Genomic DNA, 21,244 nt, shown 5'->3' with positions numbered 1-21,244 from the left:
CCAGGTATGGGACATCCACAAATTCTCTGCATAACCTGTTCCAGTTTTTGATTACCCCAGTAAAGAATTTCTTCCTTATATCTAGTTTAACCCCACCCTCTTTCAGTTTGAAGCCATTCCCCCTTGTTCCATCATTTTGTGCCCTAGTAAAAAGTTCCTCTCTGGCTTTCTAGTTAAGCTCCCTTTAGGGACTGGAAGTTCTCTAAGGTCTCCTCAGAGCCTTCTCTTCTCCAGGCTGAACAACTCTGAGCCTGAGTCTCTGAGCCTGTTCTCAAAGGAGAGGGTCTCCAGCCCTCTGATTGTCTTTGTGTGGCCCTCTTCTGGACCCGTTCCAGGAGGTCCATGTTCTTCCTGTGCTGGGAGCCCCAGAGCTGGCTGTACTACCCCAGAAGGAGTCTCACCAGAGCATAGTCAAGGAGCAGAATCACCTTTCTCGACCTGCTGGCCACACGGCTTTTGATACAGACCAGGTTGACTTTCTGGGCTACCAGCCATATGTGAAGAGTAACCATAGTCCAAAGAGTAATAATGGTGATGACTCCACTGGCATTAATTAAACAGATATTCAATAAAAAGGGTAGGTCTTTGTTATTTCATCTCCTCCCTGTTTCTACTTTGTACACTTTACTAATTTTCTCTGCCATTAAAGGAATTTTAAAGTGAGTTTCTCAGCTTTTCAGGGGATTACATCATCATCTTTTCTTTGAACACATCTTTTGATGTGATGAATTGCATCCCTTACTGTTGTAGTTACTAACCTTAAAGCTCATGGTTTTTTTCATCTAATTGGCAGGGAAAATAGCTTTTTTCTGCTTTGTGAGTACAATGTGTTTCCTAACGAAATTCTACAAAGTGAAATTTATGGCTGATCTGATTTAAATAAAAAAATCAATTTCACTTGTTTAAAAATAACATGTACTCAGTGCATATGTTGAACATTTGACAAAGAAATGTAGCTCCCTGACTAGTTAAAGCCAAGTTTCTCTTCATCTTTTTAAAATTTTGCATTCTTACAGTTTGTCCTTTATTCATGTTGAGGGTCACTGTCTTCAAGCACGTCTCAGTGTCTGTTAGGCCACATTTGCGTAGTTCTACCAGGATGGTGAATGTTTCATCTTTACAGTCCTGAAAAAAAATGCCAGGAGTTATTTCACAAAAGTCTGATATGGAAGTTATGCCTGTAAAACTTTTTCTCAACTCTGAAAAAATATTTCTGTTTTTGGAGGAGATACAGACTGTCACAAATCCCTGACCTGCTTCAGCTGATGATTCAATTTTGCTCTGTCATAATGATTTCGAGCAGGAAACTAGAATATGTATTTTATTGATTATATCCATATGGATATCAAGATGGTTTTCCGTATTCATATTCGGTACTTTTATTCATGCCAACTTCTGATGTTTGATTCAATTCTACTGTAACTCTAATCTTTCTGTAACTAGTATCCATGCTAAACAAAATTTCAGGTAAAACTTGTTCCAGGCGAACATACAACATTTTATTTCCTTTTATTAAATTGTGCAGGTGGGGAAAAAGGAAAGTAAAGACTAAATGGAAAAAGCCCCTAAAAGATCAAAATATTTAATTTACATATGTCTATAGTTAAATATTTTAATTGTAATTAACTTCTAATTTTTCTTTTTCATTTGAGATAAATGTTTAAAAATGTTCAAAACCTAGGCAAAATACATCAGGCAACTTGAACTGATTTTCTGTATTTGAACATCCCAGAATTTAAACAAATTTCAGTTTCTAATCTTAATTTTGGTGGGGTTTTTTAAGAGCTGGTAGTGTAATTTTTCACACTTGTACCATTTGGCCAAATACTGTATAATAGAGTAACATGGCAAAAATTATGCAACTCTGTAAGAAAGCTGGATTAATCACACTGAAGAATGTATACTAAGTAAATTCTTAAAAATGACTATGTTCTTCAATTACTCTATCACAGAACTGGGAATTTTCCAGTGAACACTATATATAGTTGCATGACATCCTGATAGTTAACTGATGATTTTCATTTGAATGGCAGCATAGTAAACATCTGACTAAGCGGCAGGTAAATTAACGTCCATATGTCAAAAGTGCTATGTCTCAGAAGTGTTGATTGAGGTCATGTTTTCTTTCTATAAATGTATAAGGCTTTATGACCTAGTAATCTCTGAGTCTCACCTTAGAAAGGACATAGGTGCAATCTCCATGGTGATCATAACGTTTTTTATCATATGTGGAAATGTGTGAACCTCCTTCTACTGAACATGTTCCTGGGCATGACTTGTCTTGGCAGCTCCACTGGCCTCCATTACAGGTACTGGAAGAATGAAGTTAGCTGAAATCAGTAACGGTGGTCCAGATTGAAAGGATTGACAGGGATGTTAGGTTCAGCTGGTTTGCTATGGCTTTTCCCTTTAGGCTGCAGTTTGACACATAGTGAATCTGGGTTCAAGACTTTCCAAAACACTGTGAACTTGTGATGGCCTGTATTGAAAGCAATGACGCTGGCAACCATTCACCTTGGTTATTTATTTGTTTTCTATCTTTGGGCGGTCCCGTGGTGTAATGGTGAGCACTCCGGACTCTGATCACAAGGTCGTGAGTTCGAGTCTCAGTGGAGACCGTACCGGGCAGTTCAATGCCTCCCTGCCATCCTATCCCGTCAGATCTCGGATGCTCAGCAGGGTCAGCCCTGGTTAGTACTGGGTGCTGTAGACAGTCCTGAGGACTTCACTGTCACTGTCCAAGCTCACTCAGCCGTGGCAGATGGACCTTGGGACTTAAAAACGGTGGGGCCAGTTCTGCACATGCTGTGCCTCACCTAAAAAATCCACTGCGCAGACTCGAAGGGCACACTCCCACCCGGGGAGAGCCCTTCCCAAATCTTCGTTCGCGAAGTTTGGCCATACATACATACATCTTTGGGCAGGTGAACTCTCTAACGGATATTGGATAAATAATTGTTTGAGTTTTTTCAGCTATCATAAAACACAATAACAAATTAAAATATTTTTAATATAACTGTATCATTAACTAACAAATAATGAAACATAATTTCACATCTACTCCGATGCACATCATGTCTATATTCTAAGGTGATGTGGTATTGCATGGGTACAAGATTAGTAATTGTGAAATGGAGGTTGTATTGTGTCATCCCTTGTTGTCTCTGGAGAAAATAAATATTTGCAAATACATTAATGACTGCAACCTTATTCCTCTAACAGAACTCCAAATGTTTGAACAAAATAAACAAAGAGGAAGCATTTTAATTGCCTGGTGAGAAATCTAAACACTGTAAATCCTTTCTTTGATCACCATGAGTTAAAGTGCAAAGCAAGTTACGGCTGTTGCTAAATAAAGCAAATAATACTCTTTAGGGGTATTTTGGAACTGTAGCGGTCAGTTAAATACACATGTCAATTACCAATGATGCAATGGCATATAATAAACAATTAAAATCATTAAATATGTGAAAGGAAATAGTGAGTTAGAAAAGCAACAAAGGTTACCAGGTCTGGCACGGCTCTGAAAAAGAAGTTCCTGTAGTGTAGGTGTTGCCATTGTAAATACAGGAGCACTGCTGTTGGGGAATGCAGCCAGAATTGCTGATATCATCAAATACAGTCCCTAGATTGAAAAAAAAAAGACAAAACCTTGGTGAATTAAAGAGGCATTTCCTATACACAGTTTCGTTGTTATAAATCCTAAATATCATCTTAGAGACATATCTGCAGCTGTTGTGAATGGACATAACAATGTTGAGGACAGTAGGACTATAGGACTATGTCAGTTTGCTCAGTGAAGGATTCAACCTTTGTATTCTTAAATTCCACCTGCTCTGAAAGACTTTTTGTAGCACAGGTAGCTGGTTGAAAGACTGGTCTTGATCTGGTTGCTGTTCTTTTTTCCTGTTTTCTGAATATTGCACTTGTATTGGCAATTAATTCAGATAACTTTTCTCAGCTGAGACATGACAAATGCTTTTCACTTGCAGCTGTGAAAAATCCAAATACATGAGATATAAAACCCACATGGAACCTGCCCAAATCCTGCAGGTAAGCTGTTGTTCTTTAGGATCAGAGATGTGAGTACTTAAGAACTTGCCTGGGGGACAGAAACAACCATCAATACAGTGTTCTTCACAAAACTGAGATCTTTCAGGATTCGTGCATGTATCAGAACAGGGGGAGTTGCACTCCTGGTACTGCATGTTGTAAGGACACTTCTTGGCTGAAATTTAAAAGGAAGAAGGATTATTTTTTTTTAGTCAAAAGTATTTCTAGGTTACTATAGATGTAAATATATATATATATGTCCATTTAAGTTTTTCACCTAGATAAAGAAGCTCATCAAACAGCAGATTGATCACCAGCTCTCAAAATTTGCAAGTTTAATCACCTAGATCCATATTTTACTGTTGTGATGTGCATTCCATGACTGGTGCTGAACTGGATCAGTGACTGGATTTCTAGTGATAGCAAGGTAATGACCCCAGAAAGTCAAGATCTATCTTTCTGCTCAAGACTCCCTTCCCATGAACACCTGTATTGCTAGGGAAGTGTAAGACTCAAATTCCTAAACCTTTAGCATATTTGCAGCATCATGGGCTTTTGTTTTGCAGCAAAGGCTGGTGACAGTATCAACAGCTACCCCATTAAAATCAAGTATGTGTTTAAATCAGTGCAAACAATTCACTACCAAGCAAAACCAGCCAAACACATGTGAAGACCCTGATCAGTTAATAATGGACCATAAAAATGCTGTAGCCACCATGAGAAAAGGAGAGAAACAAGAATAAAGTCAAGCAAGCTTGCCTCATTACTTCTTCGTTTCTCCTTTATTTGCTTAATTTGTTGTCCAATTTAGTTATATTACACTTTGACTCTCATTAGAGTATCCATGTAAGTGTTTGATACTGTTTAATCCAGTTTGCACTAAAATCCTTAGTTCTTTTGCTGGAACTTCTAAATCAGAATCCTCTGAAGAATACAATCTTGAAAGGCCTGTAACTTCTCAGGCATCCTCTGCAAAATTTGAGAGCTTGTTGTTTGCTGGTTACTGAGCATAAAGTAAGCCTATGTCCAGTGATACTTACAGCACAGGTTTGAGGTTCTCCAGTTCAGGGGATGCCCACCAGCATGAGCACACTGCCGGGAGTATTCAGCAAAGGTGTCACAGATACATGAGGCGTTTTTAGATTCTTCAGACCGGCACAAGTCATCTTCGCAAGCTTTAATGTACTCTCTAACATCAACTAGGTCATTACACTCTGCAAATGCAGAGCTGGTCAGTGTTTTCTGGCATATGTCATCCTTTGGAGAAAGAAAAGTACAAAACCTTTCAGTAAATGAATAGAAGGTTTTTGGGGTTTGTTTCTTGGGGTTTTTTGTTGTTGTTTTTTTTTGGTTGGATTACTTTGTGTAATTATTGTTTAATAGAATCTTTTAGCCCTCTTTAAGTCACTGTTGCCTGAGGGCTTTTCCTGTTGACCTGTCTGAAGCTGTCTAAGGGAACATTAATTTTGAAAGAAAAAAAAGTCAAAAGATCCTTACGAAATTATCAGGGCAATTATATATCGGAAGAGAAGTGGAGTCTTCACAGTGTTCTGTTGGCCCATCCATTTTCTGCAAATTCCCAAATTGTAAGGCTGTCATCCTAATACCTGTAGAAAAGAAGTTTAATAATGATGGTTGGGTTTTTTTATTCAATGCAACTGTCTGTTATTTTTTTCTTCTCTCAAGAATTCGGCTCAAGACTGGCCAAGTCAGTTAGTTCCCTTAAGTCTTTAAATATGAACATTAGTCCTTCCAAAGCAAGCACTACATTGCTGACTCAACTTATACTAGAAAACAATTCCCAGCCTATTATGTCTAGATCCACACTATGATGTTTACCAGAAGAATAACAAACTCTTTTCAGATTGTATTGAGCCCATGTAGGGAAGAGAAAAACAATTCTAAACAGGGATTTGAAAAACAGAGACTGCTGTTTGACAACAAAAACGAAAAGAGCTTAACGCTTTGGCCCAGTCACAGAAGATGGTGAAGGGCTTGAGGGGAAGCTGTGTGAGGAGTGGATAAGGTCACTTGGTCTGTTCAGCCTGGAGAAGAGGAGACTGAGGGGAGACCTCATTGCAGTTACAACTTCCTCGTGAGGGGAAGAAGAGGGGCAGATACTGATCTCTGTGACCAGTGACAGGACCTGATGGAAGGCCTGAAGTTGTGTAAGGGAAGGTTTAGGTTGGATATTAGAAAAAGATTTTTCACCCAGAGGGTGGTTGGGCACTGGAAAAGGCTCCCCAGGGAAGTGGTCACAGCCCCAGGCCTGGCAGAGTTCAAGAAAAGTTTGGATCATACTGTCAGCCACATGGTGTGTCTCTTGGGGATGGTCCTGTGCAGGGCTAAGGGTTGAACTCGATGATCCTTGTGGGTCCCTTCCAACTCAGCATATTCTGTGATTGTGTCATTCTGTTTAGGAAAATGCTCAAGCTGGGGATTGTTTAAATAAGATAAAGATAAGATCTTACAAAGATTGTGCAATTCAGCAGGGAAATGTGGATATACCAATTTGAAGACAGAACTGAAACAAGAAATGTATTGTCTACAAAATTCAATTGCCTTTTTTAAATTGAATTTATTTCTATATTATTTATCTTATTAGTAGAAATCTGGCTAATTTTTATGGAGTTGGCTGATTAGGTATACCAGCATGGTGTATGACAATGGCATAAAGAAATATGCAATCAGTTGTTAGCACCAGTACTATATTTACACTTACAGTATTAAATCACATTATCTGATCTCTGAACCACGTACTTTAAACAGAGATTGAATCCTATCTTCTGAGTAAACAATTTATCAGTATAGGAAAGAGGAATGCTGATGATGTCAGAGATAAAAGAATACCAAAAAGAAAGCATGTTGGAGGCCCTGTAAACCAAATTATGATTTAAAAAACTTACTGTTTGAAATGAACTCATTGTAAATTGGAAAGCCATTGAAGTCCCCACAAAGCCCACAGGTCTGATTGGCATATTTCTCATTCAATTCCAGCTAAATGATGGATAGTAAGTTGATAGAAGTTTAGTATGAACATTCTGAAATATATTCACAACCACAGGAAACACACCTGCCGTCTCTAAGTATTTTAGTTCATATCTGTGATATTTTATCCAGCAGTTGTATTCAAATACAGAGGATAGAATAAAGAGCTGGCTTGAATTTGACTTAAAATGCAGAGCCTAAGCTACTGATGCTGTTGACACAGACTTAAGTTTTCACTTTAGTATCTATACTGCTCTCAACCTCTTTCTATTAATTATTCAGGAAGAAAATCAAATCCACAGCAAAAATTAAGTCCTAGGAGAGTGAAATTCTTCTAGAAACACATGTATTTGAAGGGGTAATTAGGCCCTACAAAAATACCAATAGCTAATGATATAATGAAAGTGATTTTTTGTCCTATTTTAAGCAGAGATCTGCTATCCACTAGATGTAAATCCATATAATTTTCTTTAGGACTACCTGGATGCATGCCTATCTTTACTAGGAAAGAATTGCTCAACAATATGATGTAAGAAGGCAGTAGCAACTCCCTAAACAGACAGGGACTGGCCCAGTCAATGATCAGCTCTTGTCCCTGAAGGTGTAGACAGGTCCAGGAGCAGTTCTTACCAGGATGCTGTCATCTTCATTCCATAATAACACAATACCGATTTTGCTGCCAACTTTCAAGTAAATGCTGCTTTTCTCTATTGTAATACCAGATTGACTATATGGCAGTTGAACTCTGGGAAAAGGCAGAAAGAATGCCAGTTAATTTCTGATTCAAATGTTTGAGGAGAAGAAAATAAAGGCTTGTGGTGTCCAGGATCTGTAGGAATTCTAAAGTAATGCGTTTTGATTGAAAGAAAAGCAACTTAAACTAAGATGGTCCAATATTATCAAATATAGATCTAAATTTGGATCCAACTTCTCATTATTTTTCACCTAAATTCTATTTTTGAGGTAACATTTAAAGGAAGGATTGATTTTTGTAATAGAATCAATAGCATTTTATTCATTATTTAAGTTGATGAAATTGTCAGGTTTATTGAAGAACACCTAACTGTTTCACCCCAAATACACCAAAATACTTGGCAATTTTGAAAAAAAAAAAAGCCTGTGGTTACTAAACAAGTCTTATGAATAAACTTACCTATTGCTGTTGATCATGACAACACCCTTTGTTAGTTCAGCAACTACACCTTCAAGCTTCATGATGATACGGCTGATTGTTGGAGCATTTGCCACCACTTCACGCCTAATCTGGATATTGAAGTCCTCGTAGGGAGTGTTGCAATGGGAGGCAAAAACATAATTACAGAGCCCAGGGAAGGTGAATATGTCTCCATCGAAGGTCTTGAAGTGGAAGTTGCCCCATGTGCTGCATACACGGCCATTGTGAGCAGGATTGGAAGCTGTGAATTAAAAGTGGATGTTAAAGAATGACTTATAATTCCCAGCATTAACATGGTGACAATCAGCTTGTCCAAGACTTCATTTTTATACTGAACAGTTTTTGCCTGTCTACCTCCATTCGTTATGTTCTATCCATTATAATTCCATGTATTCATTCATCACTCATCTCATACTGTTACTCATATAACCCTATAAATCTTTATGTTCAGCTGGGACAACAGTATAAGATTATATTTTTTAATCACCCTGTTTATCCTCTTAATTACCCATTACTTCCTTTACCAGAGTCTTTCCCCATTTGATTTAGATTCCTCTTTCTATCGCCCCTAAGACTGAACACTTACTGAATACATTTTATTTCCTTTACTTACGTGTTACTACTAGATTTGTCAGCATTGATGGGATGAGGTTCAACTTAGCCGAAGCTGCGAGAGAAGCTAGGAAAAAAGTAAGAAAGAAAACAAAAACTAGTATAACAATACAAACTTTGAACATAGGATAGACCTAGAAAGGACTAGAGAGATCCAATAAAACAATGTTAAGCCTGTTTTATTTCACACAGGTCAGGTTAAAGGTGCGTACTAAAATTCAAACTCAAAATAGTTAAATTATACAGAGTTCTTTTCAACTCTGAGGATCTGAATTTTCTGCTTTAATTTTGACTGTAGTATGAAACTTTGTGTTGCATTAGGAAGGCAGAAATTTACAGCTCTGCATATTGGAGTGCTTCAGACAGAAAAATACAAAGGGCTAAGCTGTACAAAATTAGCCTCTTACTGGTACAAAGGCAGAGCTGGCTTTTTATTATATTTTTTTTATTTCTAAGGAGGCAATACAAAGTGATCACCTTTGCTCTGTTTTATATTTTTCTGTTAGGGGACTGAAAACCCTTAGAAATGACCAGAAATTGTTTGTCAAGGATGGTCACAAATCATTACATGGGAAAAATCAATCATGATAGATTGCCATTTTGATTTCCCAGGATCAGCTGTTAACTTTACACCAGGTCAAAGTGGTTTCATTTCCTTGTTTGTAAGGAAAAAATGACCTGCACATATATATTCCACTCTGATTTTAATATAAATATGTTCATGCACAGATGCATACAGCCTCTACAAACACATTTTTTTCTTAGCTAACTATGACTATACAAATATAAGCATACTCCATCTGTGTGTAGTAGTTGGTGTCTAATAAATCTATTTTTGTTCTTAGACAGAGAAGCTTGTTAACACACACTTCTCTTTATTTAACACTACTGGCAATATGCTAAGGAGTTTTTTAGGCATTTTTATTATTTAGTATAAATAAATACAAATATACAGTATAAATAAATGTACCATTTTGGCTTTGTATTTGGATTCCAATTTGACCTCCTGTGAAAAAAAAAGTAAAAAACATATTAAGAGTAACATCCTGTATCTGAACTTTTAAAGCAAAGCATTTTGATAGTATTAAAGTACCCAGATACATCTCTGTAAAGCTAAGGGAAGAGTCCTTTATCACATCAGAAAAAATGAAACGTGCTCTCCAAAAAAGCTAAAATGTAATTCTAGAAAGAGACTTTCTATTACAAATGCACAAATTTTGAAATCTAAATAACATATCAAGTATATCTGCTTTCTTTGGTTCTCTCAAAATTCACTGCAAGAGATTCTAATGACTAGTTAGCAGCCCTTATTTCAATGCTGCACTGAATCTCACTAATATGTGAAACAATACAGGAAGAATTCACAAAATGTAGGCAAGTAATTTATTAAAATTGTTGTGTAGTAACTAGGTTATAATAAGAAAAGGCATAGAAATGGTTAAAAGAATCAAGGGAGTTTGAGCTTGATCCACTGATGGCTGCAGATATTTATATGACAGTTTCTTTAATGTCTAAACACATGGCCTTTTCTCTGGGAGCAAATCTGAAGCCTCAATCAGGGATCTAAGTTTGCTTTATATCTGGATACGATAAGGTACCTCTGAGGAAAACACAAGGGCTATAGGTGGACCAGTAACACAGGAGAAGCAACAAGAAGAATGAAGGTTCCTTTTCCACCCCTCTACTTGCTCTGAGGTGGTTCAAACTCACATCTTTGCAGAAAACCTTAAGCATCATATATGTATAGCCAAACTTCATGAACGAAAATTTATGAAGGGCTCTCCCCACATGGGTGTGCCCTTCCAGCCTGTGCAGTGGATTTTTTAGGTGAGGCACAGTGTGCGCAGAACTGGCTCCACTGTTTAAGTCCTAAGGTCCATCTGCCACGGCTGAGCGAGCTTGGACAGTGACAGTGAAGTCCTCAGGACTATCACAGCACCCGGTACTAACCGGGGCTGACCCTGCTAAGCATCCAAGATCTGACAGGATTGGATGACAGGGAGGCATTTAACTGTCCAGGGGACGGTTCCTACTGAGACTTGAACTCACAGCCTTGGGATTCAGAGTCCAGAGTGCTCTCCATTACACCATGGGACAGCCCTTAAGCATCATAGTGTAAATGTATTTGACCAAAGGTTCTTGATGCCCCACCTCAGGCAAAGACTTTTGAGAGGTCTCAAACTCTGACCTGAATGCTTTGATGCCTAGAAAAAGACTGACACTGACCTCCTAGGTTAGTGCTCTAAGCTCTTGTGTTCTGTATGTAAACATGGCAGGCATTTCCTGTAAAAGTTGAAGGGCCACTACTTTATTTTGTGAAGGACTGAAACAGTCAGCATGGAATAACTGTGCTTGGAACATGCTGACTAACACATACCTATAACCTGCCAAGTCTAAATCCTCACAGGTTTTAAGTGATGAAATGACTGGTATCTGAATCCTTGTCTGGATTATGTGAGTGAGCACTCTGGGTGTTTTGAGAATTTCTCAGTCAAAGCAGAACTGCCCGAGTAATTTAGCCATAAATGAAGTCTCCTTTTTCCTTACGCAATATGTGAGAAGAGTTCACTGACTCAGACCTGATCCCTAAGACCCATCTCACTGAAATGGGAGCCACTCTGGTGAAAGAGGAGGAAGTGCTGAAGCCAGGAGTGTCATAAACCTCAGTTCCCTTTGGTGCTTACATTCCTTGCTGAACATTTCCTCCACTGAAGAAGCTCAGCCCACATACTTCCATGAAAGCTGAATGACTATCTTTGCCATTAAAATAACTGGATTAGGAGCACCTCTTTTTAAAATTATTTTTCTAATGTAAGTTCTGACTGTGTCAACAATGTAAGCAGATTTAGTACTTGATTCCAGAGCTGAAGAATGCCTGTCTGAAGGAATTCAAGCCCCCACTCCCAAAGAGTACCCCAAGAAACAAAGCTTTGGGGGAAAGGGTTCTGGGCAGCCCCACCATAACTTGAAGTTCCTGCAGTGTCTGGAATTTCTTTCAGCTGCAGACTTTTTTTAGTGTGACCACTAGTGATGTACAAAAAAATAACATAAGACAGAGTTTAACAATTTTCCATTTCTTGCTCATCTTGAAATAGCATAGATAATAACACTAAGTAAGTGCATTATATCATTATAATTGATACTTTACAGGTGAGAAAAATTGAGATTGAGCAGGTAAGAGAAATACTTTTGAAGTCTCAATAATAGGACAAAGTTTGCTCTCGCATAACACATCTATAGGAATCTCAGCAGGATTAGAATCATAGAAGGTTTGTTTATTCTAGCGTGGGAACGTTTTAAGAGAACAAAATAGTATGTGCATGTATTTTGGTCTGTTAATTTTTCTCAAGGAAACAGTAGGGGATTTTGTTTACTTATCAAATACAAAATTCCCAAGGAAATTCTAGCTGCATTGGTTTGTTTAGCAATTGCACAATGCCGTGTTGTTGACTATTATAAAAATAAGTCTCTCAGTGGTAAGAATAGTTAAAGTAATTAATTCTTTGATAATTTGAAAATTAATGTAATTATTAAGAATATGTGACTGCATCTTGCTAAGTCTATATCCAGCTGCCAATCCACATATGCAATTATTGTTTTCATCAATCTATAAAAGCTTATATTTGACACAAAATATAAAGGTAGGCACAGAATATTTGAGGAGATGGCATAGGATAGGACCAATATTCTTTGGTCAGAACATTGGACACTATTTTCCACAGGGTGTGATTCAAATCAAGACATATTTGCTGGACACTGTCTAACCACAAGTCATTTTTAAAAGTAGCTTAGAAGATTAGGACTACACAGGAGAAAGAATTTTTTTGTCCAATTAATGCTTTTTACTGATGTTGCATAATTCTAAACACAAATTTATAGTCTACATGACTGTTATATTTTCAAGTATAATATAAATCAACTTCTCAGTATTTCGGTGTTTATTGTATGAACTACAAAGCAGCCTAAAATGATATTTGCACTTGTCAATGTTTCACAAATAATATGCAAGATAAATTTACACAGGCAATCTGCAGATTTAAAAATGTTAGCTGACAGGGCAGAAATTACTATACATCAATGGGACTGATGTATCAAGTTTGTACTCATGCAAGTAGCTGCAATTTGAGTGGTTCCATTGACTTAGCAGGATTACGCATGTTAAAAAAAACTGCCAAGACCAGCCCTGATGGAAATAATATTGACAGGAATAAAAAAATGACACAAAATGAGGATTGCAAGTATCACAAAAATCTCCCTGTCCTGCTTATACTCCATATCTGGAGTTTATATGTGACTATTTCCCATAGGCTATTAGAAGTGCACAGTTAGTTACTAAAAATCCTTGCTATGTGAATATTCCCTCCTACTCTCTTTTGCAAAAGAAGTTGCAGGAAACCTTGAGGAATCTGGTATTAGCCTCTGGTAGGTGACAAAATACTGGAAAACATTGACCAGTGCTCTGATCTAGCTGGAAAATGTAGTGTTTAGATTTCATAAAAAATCATAACACCCATAATGAATCCTAATGCAAAATGCAACAGAAATAAAATGCTTTAGTAAGGTGTAAGTGATACTGAAAAACTGACATTTTAAGATGTGAATAATGGTTCTTTTGGATTTGATCTTCAAGGCTATCTTCCAAATGTAGTTACATGCAGAAGTTTGAGACAATATTAAATTAAATCAGTCCAATTAATAGACAGACATTAAATATTCCATGAAAATATATAAAGAAATCTTGTTTAATGCAACCATCTGTTAAAAGAATCAGTGAGTATAGTTGTTTGAAATATATTATTAGATCTATACTGATTAATTTTCTTTTCCCAATAAAAAAGACAACTTCTTACCTATCTGATGGATAAAGCAAACTGCTAACAGGAAAGCCCATTCTGGTAACCATATCCCCCTGCCAAACCCCATCTTGAGTGGAGTTTGGCACAAGGATGTTGAGTCTAAAGTTGATCAGGAGTAGTTCACCTGTGCTTTGTCACTTTTATATAGTAGGTGACTTTGGCTTCAGTCCCAGGTTGATTCAGAGAGTGTGGAAAGGTGGGGTTTGGGGGATTTTAGCAAAGGAACAGGTAAACAGAGGATGCTCTTCCTTCCTCAGAAACTGACTGATCATATTTGCATTTTGGGAGGAGTAAATACATTTGCGTACATATACTTCGTTAAAGTTCATTCTAATAAAGAAACATAACATGACTGGAAATAAAATACAACTCCTTCTCCAAAAATAAGAGGTCCTGAACAAATTTAATTGGTGTTGCTTTACAGTTACGCAGATAGCATGCAAGTAACTGTTCTAAATTTTTCAGTATTATAATTGATTCCAAGCAGATCATTGGTAAAAAATCCCACTGAGTTCTGTAGTCTGAGGAGCTGTGGAGTATTTCATATGTGGAGACTCAGCATTAAGAAGTTACTCTGTGCTTATTGGGGCAGTTAATGTTGTAAAAAGAACAGAATAATAACCTTGAAGAGCCCTGCACTCTCACATGGTCACTCTGAATGTAAGCTATGGAAACCCCTCTGTGACACTGATAGGCATTAGACATCCATTTGTGTAAGACTGAGCCAGCTTCACCTGCACTGTATTTGTTAGAGATGGGCTTAAACCTTGCAATCTACTTCTCAGTTCTTTGTGTAATCTGATTTTGCCTTCTCATAGAAAATATCAGGAGTAATTTCAGACAGACAGACAGATTTATACCAGCTTTATAGGACTAAAAAGATTGATTATGACGTGTGATTATGATTGCATGGTTTCAGTATCACTCCTGTTTAATTCCATTCATATCATAGAATTATGAGAACTACAAATTAGAGAAACAGGCAATGAATCAAGCCTATAAATGTTTGCTAGTAAAGATTTAACAGATTTTCTTTACTGAACTTTGGTTTTTTGCAGTTTTACTGAATTATCATTTCAAAGGCAGGAATGAATGTATACTACGATAAACATGGATGGTATTACTGCTTCATGTCTTTTTATCTTTTTTTATCTTGGCATTGGAGATAGGTAGAATGAGTTGCTCTGGGCAGATTTGTCTCTTTTCAAGGTCAAAAGACCTTACTTTAATATAGTAAAAGATGGACAAAAGTACTCAAAGTCAGTGAAACTATTCTTTTAGAACTGCTAGGTGTGGCAAAAACTATGCACAGTCCAGCACTTGATATAACATTTTCCTTGAGTTCATCTTCAGCTTCAGCATCCTACCAGTTTACAAGAATGAAGGTAGTTGATGGATTAAAAAATCTTGTCATAAGAAATGGAAGGAAGACTGCTGCTCAGTGGGGGATTTAGCAAGATGGACCTGGGATACATAATTGAGGTGGGGGAACCACACAAGTAAGGAGCCAAAAAAAAAGTATACTAAAAGGTGTAGAGAGGATGTGTACAAAGGACATTCTCTGGGTAAAATCGGAATTTTACCTTCTACATGTCTGGTAAGGTTCAGTTCTGCAGTCTCTGCTGATGTTTATAATTTCTGCTGAAGCAGGGGAAGGAGGCATAGTCAGGAAGGTGCTCTAGTTGTAAAGTGTGATCGCAGCCAGACACCTAACTGCCTTGCATTCTTACCAAAATTGTCTCCCACAATTATACAGTTTAAAATATTTCCATAAAAGAATAGGAGAGTAATAGTACAATATTTCATTCCGGTGTTACTTAACAGAATGGTGTAATTTTCTTTCAATTTATTTCAGTTCAGCCCCTATTACTACTTTTGTTTAGCTCCCAATATATCAGACCCTCACTCATTTAGTATTATAAGGTAAAGAAATAATAGTTTCTTTATGAAGTTTTATTGGCTTTGATTTCTGGATGGAAACTGATGGTAGCTTGCCATGGCAATGTTGGGGTACTTAAGTCAACATTTTGGCCTTCTATGAAACATGTTCTCTGTCAAAATGTCCAGGATGTTTAATGAAGTTACATCTTCATAGTCTGTAGTAAGCTATTTACACACCCTAGATCTGTATCTTTATGCTTCAATAAACCAGGAGAAAAGAAAATACTGCATTTCCTGCCCATAGAACATTATTTTATTCTGTGCCAGTACTCATAATGAATATAAATTCATCTGTACATAGAGAAGGCAAATGATTTCTTGTTTATGTGACTAGTTAGCTGCATTAAATAAATATACTTTAGTCTCACATAAACAATTAAATAAGCCACCAAACAAATAAGGCTTTCAGCAACTAATGTGCCTATACCTTTAGCAATAGGCTACTTGCGATGGTTAGAAGTAGCAGATCTTGCGTCACTTCTCAGTTACACCCACCTCTACATGAAAGGCATAACAGAAAGTCAAGATCTTCTTGTGTTACTTTGGAACATTCAGAGAGAACTCCTTGTTTTCTATTGGGTGTATTAGTGCTTTTTCTACTCCTCTAGTAAAGGTGAGGAAGGTATCTATACTTAGGATGACTAGGTTTGTCAGTGGGGTCATGGCTGCTTTTTCCTTGGTCCTGTCTCTCCTACTGGAATTGTTGCTAAGCAGAGCGTTGGGATCTAAGACTTTTTTTCTTCTAAGACAGTTTTTAATTTTCACTCATTAGAACTCTTTGTGACTAAAGCAATGCATATCAGACTTGATTATGCTATTTTACTAAGTATTTACCAGTGCACCGTGGTTGTTGTGAAGTATGTTCCAGTTGTATCCAAAGACATTCTTCAAAAGATGGTGCCCAGATGTTTCTCTCAAACATTTATGTGTTTTGGAGTTGTTAAGATTTCTACTGCTTAGACCAAAATTTTAGATCCCCAGGGAATAGTGACGGTCAGATGATGTTCTAGAATTCAGCCTATCCAACCATACAGCCTCTCTCTCTTCCTCCCACTCCACCATAAGGAGAGGGTGAAATTGTTGATAACGTAACAGGTGCAGGAGAAATTCGAGTCACTAGTTAGGTGGCATATGCAAATTTGAAATTTTACTGCCTGCTGGGGGAATCATAACTGTAGATGAAAGTATCATAAAAACCAGAAAGGTTTAAGTAAACTTGTTCACTGGTCACATGGATAGTGTGATAGTGTGATGGTTCCAAGTGGTTCTTGTGGAATAAAAGAAATTAATTTAAGTACTTTTGAGTTTTCCACATAATACAGTGAAAAGAACTTACTTACATAGGTAGGGAGGACCAAGCTCTCCTCTTCAGTTGTATGAGGACAAAGAAATCCCAGAAGCAAGTTTTGAACTATTTTAATAACAGAAACTTAAGAGGCTGTTTTTATTGTTAATGTAGCCCAGGAATGCACTAAGGTACCACAGTTTTTGGTATTGCTGGCACTAAAACTAAGTACTTTTTTCCAAGAGGGAATGTTCAGGGAGGTTTTTAAAGCATTATTGATTCTTTCCTGCATTTTTGGCTGTTTTTCTCTGTTCTAATATATGTGAAACCCAGAAGCTTATCTTGACATCTCAGGATCAACTAACATGGCAATGAATTCAGGAGAGATCCATAGAGTTGACAGGCACCATTTATTGGAAAGTTATTAGAAGGTAATTGCAACAGCCAAGGATATAGCTGACAAATATTCTTCTCTTATTTTGATTTTGTATCAAAAATCTATATCAATGGATTAATCACTAGAAGTACCTCTCATAACAGTAAATCAAATAATTTTGAGTATGGATATAATATCTCTAATTTTACCTTTTCCCCTTGGTTTCTTACTTGGAAGTATGGACAAAACTTGAGAAATCAGTTATACTAGTTTAGTGTAAAATTTCAAATGCCAGATAAAATGTGAATATTGTATATACTTTAAATACTGTAATTACAACCTGAAAGCAGATCATATAACAAGAGAGTGGCAAAGATAAACATTCAGAAGTTAGGTAGTGGTACTATTAAGGCTCTTAATGAAAGCCATATTCATTGGCCTTCTGTGTTCAGATTACAACTCCACTAGTGTTAAGAACATCTACCTCTTCACAAATGTGATACCCAGAGAAAGTTGGGACACAGGTTTTCTGCCTGGGTTGGATTTTACCTGTGCATTGTGTCTCAATCCTTGCTTGCCATGACAACTGGCAAAATGAAAAGCTGGATTGGTCAGAGGAGACGCTATTGTGGTGTGTAAGCAAAGTAAGGTAATGTAATGACAGCGTTCAATTAACGTAAACTAAGTTGATATTAACTTAAGCAGAGGATCCGGCACACCCTTTCCACCTAGCTCTGTAAAGGTTTAGTTGCTCTCCTTGGCTTGTCCTGGTCAAGCTTTCCTCACCTTTCTCTGATAGTCTCAATCATTCTTTCCTTCCATCAGTCTACAGGTGACTCACCAGGGTTTTGCTTTCCAGCCCTACCCAGGGATTCATGTTCACTCTCCACCCTTTCTTTCAATGGCCTGTTAATTGCCCTACAATAAATATGTGCACTGCCACTGTGGAAGAAAATGATGGGTGCTCTTTGGCCATAGACTATGAAGGGATATTAGAATAGATTTTGCAGTCTGTTTTCTGTTTAGTACAGCATGTCACACCACTTGAGAAATCTCACAGAGGTTTCTCCATAGAAAGCAAAGCTGCACACAGCCTCATGGGGAGAGAGTGTTAAATTCATGTAGAGCCCATGAGCTCTGTGTTATATGTTGTTGTTACAGCTTTTCACTTTGTTACAGAAACTTTAGAACTGTTTATGCAAGGTACTATGAAATGTGGAAGAAAACTGTCTATGGAGATTAGATCGTTGAAATGTAAAAAGAGGTGAGAGCTAAGAATATTGAAGGTTAGAAGAAATGAACTACGTTGCCTCATTTGCCAGTAACATTAGTCAAAGTTCCTTAATTACAGAGTGACACATTAAAGTGTACGGTTGTGATGTCTTCAGTTTTCTTCGTTCTGTTTCAAAGAATTTAGAAGAGGAGGCTGTAACTGGTATCTTGAGCTGTTGACAGGTAAGGAAAAGCAGAGCTCTTGCTCTGTTCACTTTAACTAAGGGGAATGAAATGCAAGAAAAATAAATGAAACTCATGTCTAATACCTGGGCAACAATGGCTTTAACACATTTCAAATTGAATTAATGAAATGTGGTCATTCATGGGTTTCAAATGTAACAGCTCTTAAGCACATAGCTTGCTTGGCTTCTAAGATCAGTATAGTGCCTAGGTGAGCTTAACACCTCCTTTGTGATTCTTGCTCTTTTTTGTGGTTTGTTTTGTTTTGTTTTGTTGGTTTTGTTTGTTTGGTTGGTTGGTTTTTTTGTGATTCTTGCTCTTTTTTTGTGATTTTTGGACTTTTACTATGTGAGTACTCAGCTATACCGGCTGAATAATTTTTTTATCTAATTGTCATGCTTTAAAAATATCAGGATAAACTTTTAATAATTTCCATAAAATCATAGATTTAGGTTGGAAAGAACTTTAAAAATCATCTAGTTCGAACCTCCCTGCCATGAACAGGACAAGTTGCTCAAAGGCCCATCCAACCTGCCTTGAACACTTCACCACACTCCCAGTATAAAGATTTTCTTCCTTGTTTCTAATCTAAACCCATCCTCTTTCAGTCTGAAGCCATTTCCTCGATACATGCCCTTCTCAAAATTTCCTCTCCAGCTTTCTTATAGACCTCTCTGAAACCTTCTCTTCTCCAGTCTGAACAACCCCAACTCTGTCAGCCTTTCCTCATAGAAGAGGTGCTCCAGCCCTGTGATTATCTTTGAGGCACTCCTCTAGACCTAATCCAAGAGGTTTATGTTCTTCTCATACTGGGAGCCCCAGAGCTGGATGGGATCTCTTAATAGTGCTGTTGAGAGGCAAAATCATGTTCCTCAGCCTGCTGGCCACTCTGCTTTTGATGCAGCCCAGGGTGCCGTTGGCTTTCTGGCCTGCAAGGGCACAATGTTGAATCATGTCCAACTTCTCATACACCAGCACCTCCTCCTCAGATCTGCTCTTGATCCATTCTCTGCTCAGCCAGTGTATCTACTTGGAGTTGCCCTGACCCAAGTGCAGGAACCTCACACTTAGCCTTCTTGAACTTCATGAATTTCTTACGGACCCACCTCTCAAGACTCTCAAGCTCCCTCTTGATGGCCAATCCCTTACCTTCAGCATGTTGACTGCACTGCAAATCTTGGTGCCATTGGCAAACATGCTCAATCCCACTGTTCATGTCACCAACAAAGACGTTAAACAATGTCAGTCCCAATACTGATCCCTGAGGAATGCGACTTGTTACTGGTTTCCACTTAGATGTTGAGCTGTTGACTGCAACATTTTGAATGCAATCAACTGGTTGCTTATCCACTGAGTGGTCCACCCATCAAATCCATGTCTCTCAAATTTAGCTACAAGGTTGTCATGTGGGACAGTTTCAAATGCTTTGCACAGGTCCAAGCAGATAATGTCAGTCATTCTTCCCTCATCAACATACATCATAAGGCCAACACAGAAGGCCACTAGATTCACCAGGCTGCCAAAACTTCTCAAATATGGATGGTGGCTCAGCCACTTCCTATGTCAGTTCCCTCAGGACCTGTGCATGTATTTTATGAGGTCCCATAGACCTGTGCATCTTCAGTTCCTTAGATGGTCTTGAAACTGATCTTCTCCTACAGTGGGAAACTGATCATTCTCCTGCCTTTGATTTCTGCAGCTTGGGGAGTGGGGCTGGAACACTTGCCATTGAAGACTGAGGCAAGAAAGTAATTGAATACCTCAGCCTTCTTCATATCCCAGGTAACCAGGTCTTCTGTTCTCTTCCAGAGAGGGCCCACAATTTCATTAGTCTTCCTTTTATCACCAATGCATTTTAGAAGGCTTTCATGTTGCTGTTGAAATCCTTGGTCAGGGCTTCTATCAGGGCTTTACCTTTCCTAACCTGATCCCTGATTGCTCTGACAATCTCTCTGTATTCCTCTCAGTCTACCTGTCATAGCTTCAACCCTCTGTAGACTTCCTTTTTGTGTTTGATTTTGTCCAGGAGCTCCTTGTTCATCTATGCAGACCTCCAGGTGTTTTTGCCTGACTTCCTCTTTACTGGCGTACATCGCCCCTGAGCTTGGATGAGGAAGTCCTTGAATATAAATCAGCTTTCTTGGGCCCTCTGGGCCTTTATCCCATGGCACTCTACCAAGCAGATTCCCAAAACAGCCAAAATCTGCTCTCTTTTAGTCCAAGCTTGCTGTACGCCCACCTCACTGCCCTAAGGAACCTCCATTTCATGGTGACTGCAGCAGGCTGCTAGAAAAGCTGTCATGCCTTGTATTACCTCAATAGGTTTGGGTGCCATTTTTTAAATTGGGAAAATGTATATATGTATGTGCTGAATAATTACCTTGTTTAATGTCCTCAGATTCATTGTTGTATTGGCAAGGTTTTTGGAGCAGGGGGATTACAGGTGTGACTTCTGTGAGAAGCTGCCGGAAGCTTCTCCCATGTCTGATAGAGCCAGAGCCAGA

General features: G+C 38.0%; 1 protein-coding gene across 1 annotated transcript in view; it reads right to left on the bottom strand.

Moving 5' to 3' along the window:
- The window catches only part of LOC139673555 (mucin-5AC-like), a 49,251-nt gene extending 28,418 nt beyond the window's left edge, over positions 1–20,833 (bottom strand). The window contains exons 1-12 of the mRNA XM_071559312.1: positions 20,713–20,833; positions 19,890–20,051; positions 8,829–8,894; positions 8,195–8,456; positions 7,672–7,786; positions 6,960–7,050; positions 5,551–5,660; positions 5,094–5,310; positions 4,103–4,228; positions 3,508–3,625; positions 2,174–2,312; positions 1,015–1,125 (exon numbers count right to left, since the gene is read on the bottom strand). Of these exons, the coding sequence (XP_071415413.1) occupies positions 1,015–1,125; positions 2,174–2,312; positions 3,508–3,625; positions 4,103–4,228; positions 5,094–5,310; positions 5,551–5,660; positions 6,960–7,050; positions 7,672–7,786; positions 8,195–8,456; positions 8,829–8,894; positions 19,890–20,051; positions 20,713–20,833 (1,638 nt within the window). The remainder of the gene's footprint in view (positions 1–1,014; positions 1,126–2,173; positions 2,313–3,507; positions 3,626–4,102; positions 4,229–5,093; positions 5,311–5,550; positions 5,661–6,959; positions 7,051–7,671; positions 7,787–8,194; positions 8,457–8,828; positions 8,895–19,889; positions 20,052–20,712) is intronic.
- Positions 20,834–21,244: the final 411 nt, after the last annotated feature.

The sequence above is a fragment of the Pithys albifrons genome, chromosome 6, assembly GCF_047495875.1.
Source record: "Pithys albifrons albifrons isolate INPA30051 chromosome 6, PitAlb_v1, whole genome shotgun sequence".
In the NCBI taxonomy this organism is placed as follows: Eukaryota; Metazoa; Chordata; class Aves; order Passeriformes; family Thamnophilidae; genus Pithys; species Pithys albifrons.
Note: the sequence above shows the minus strand (reverse complement) of the source record. Positions and strands in the feature narration are given on the sequence as shown.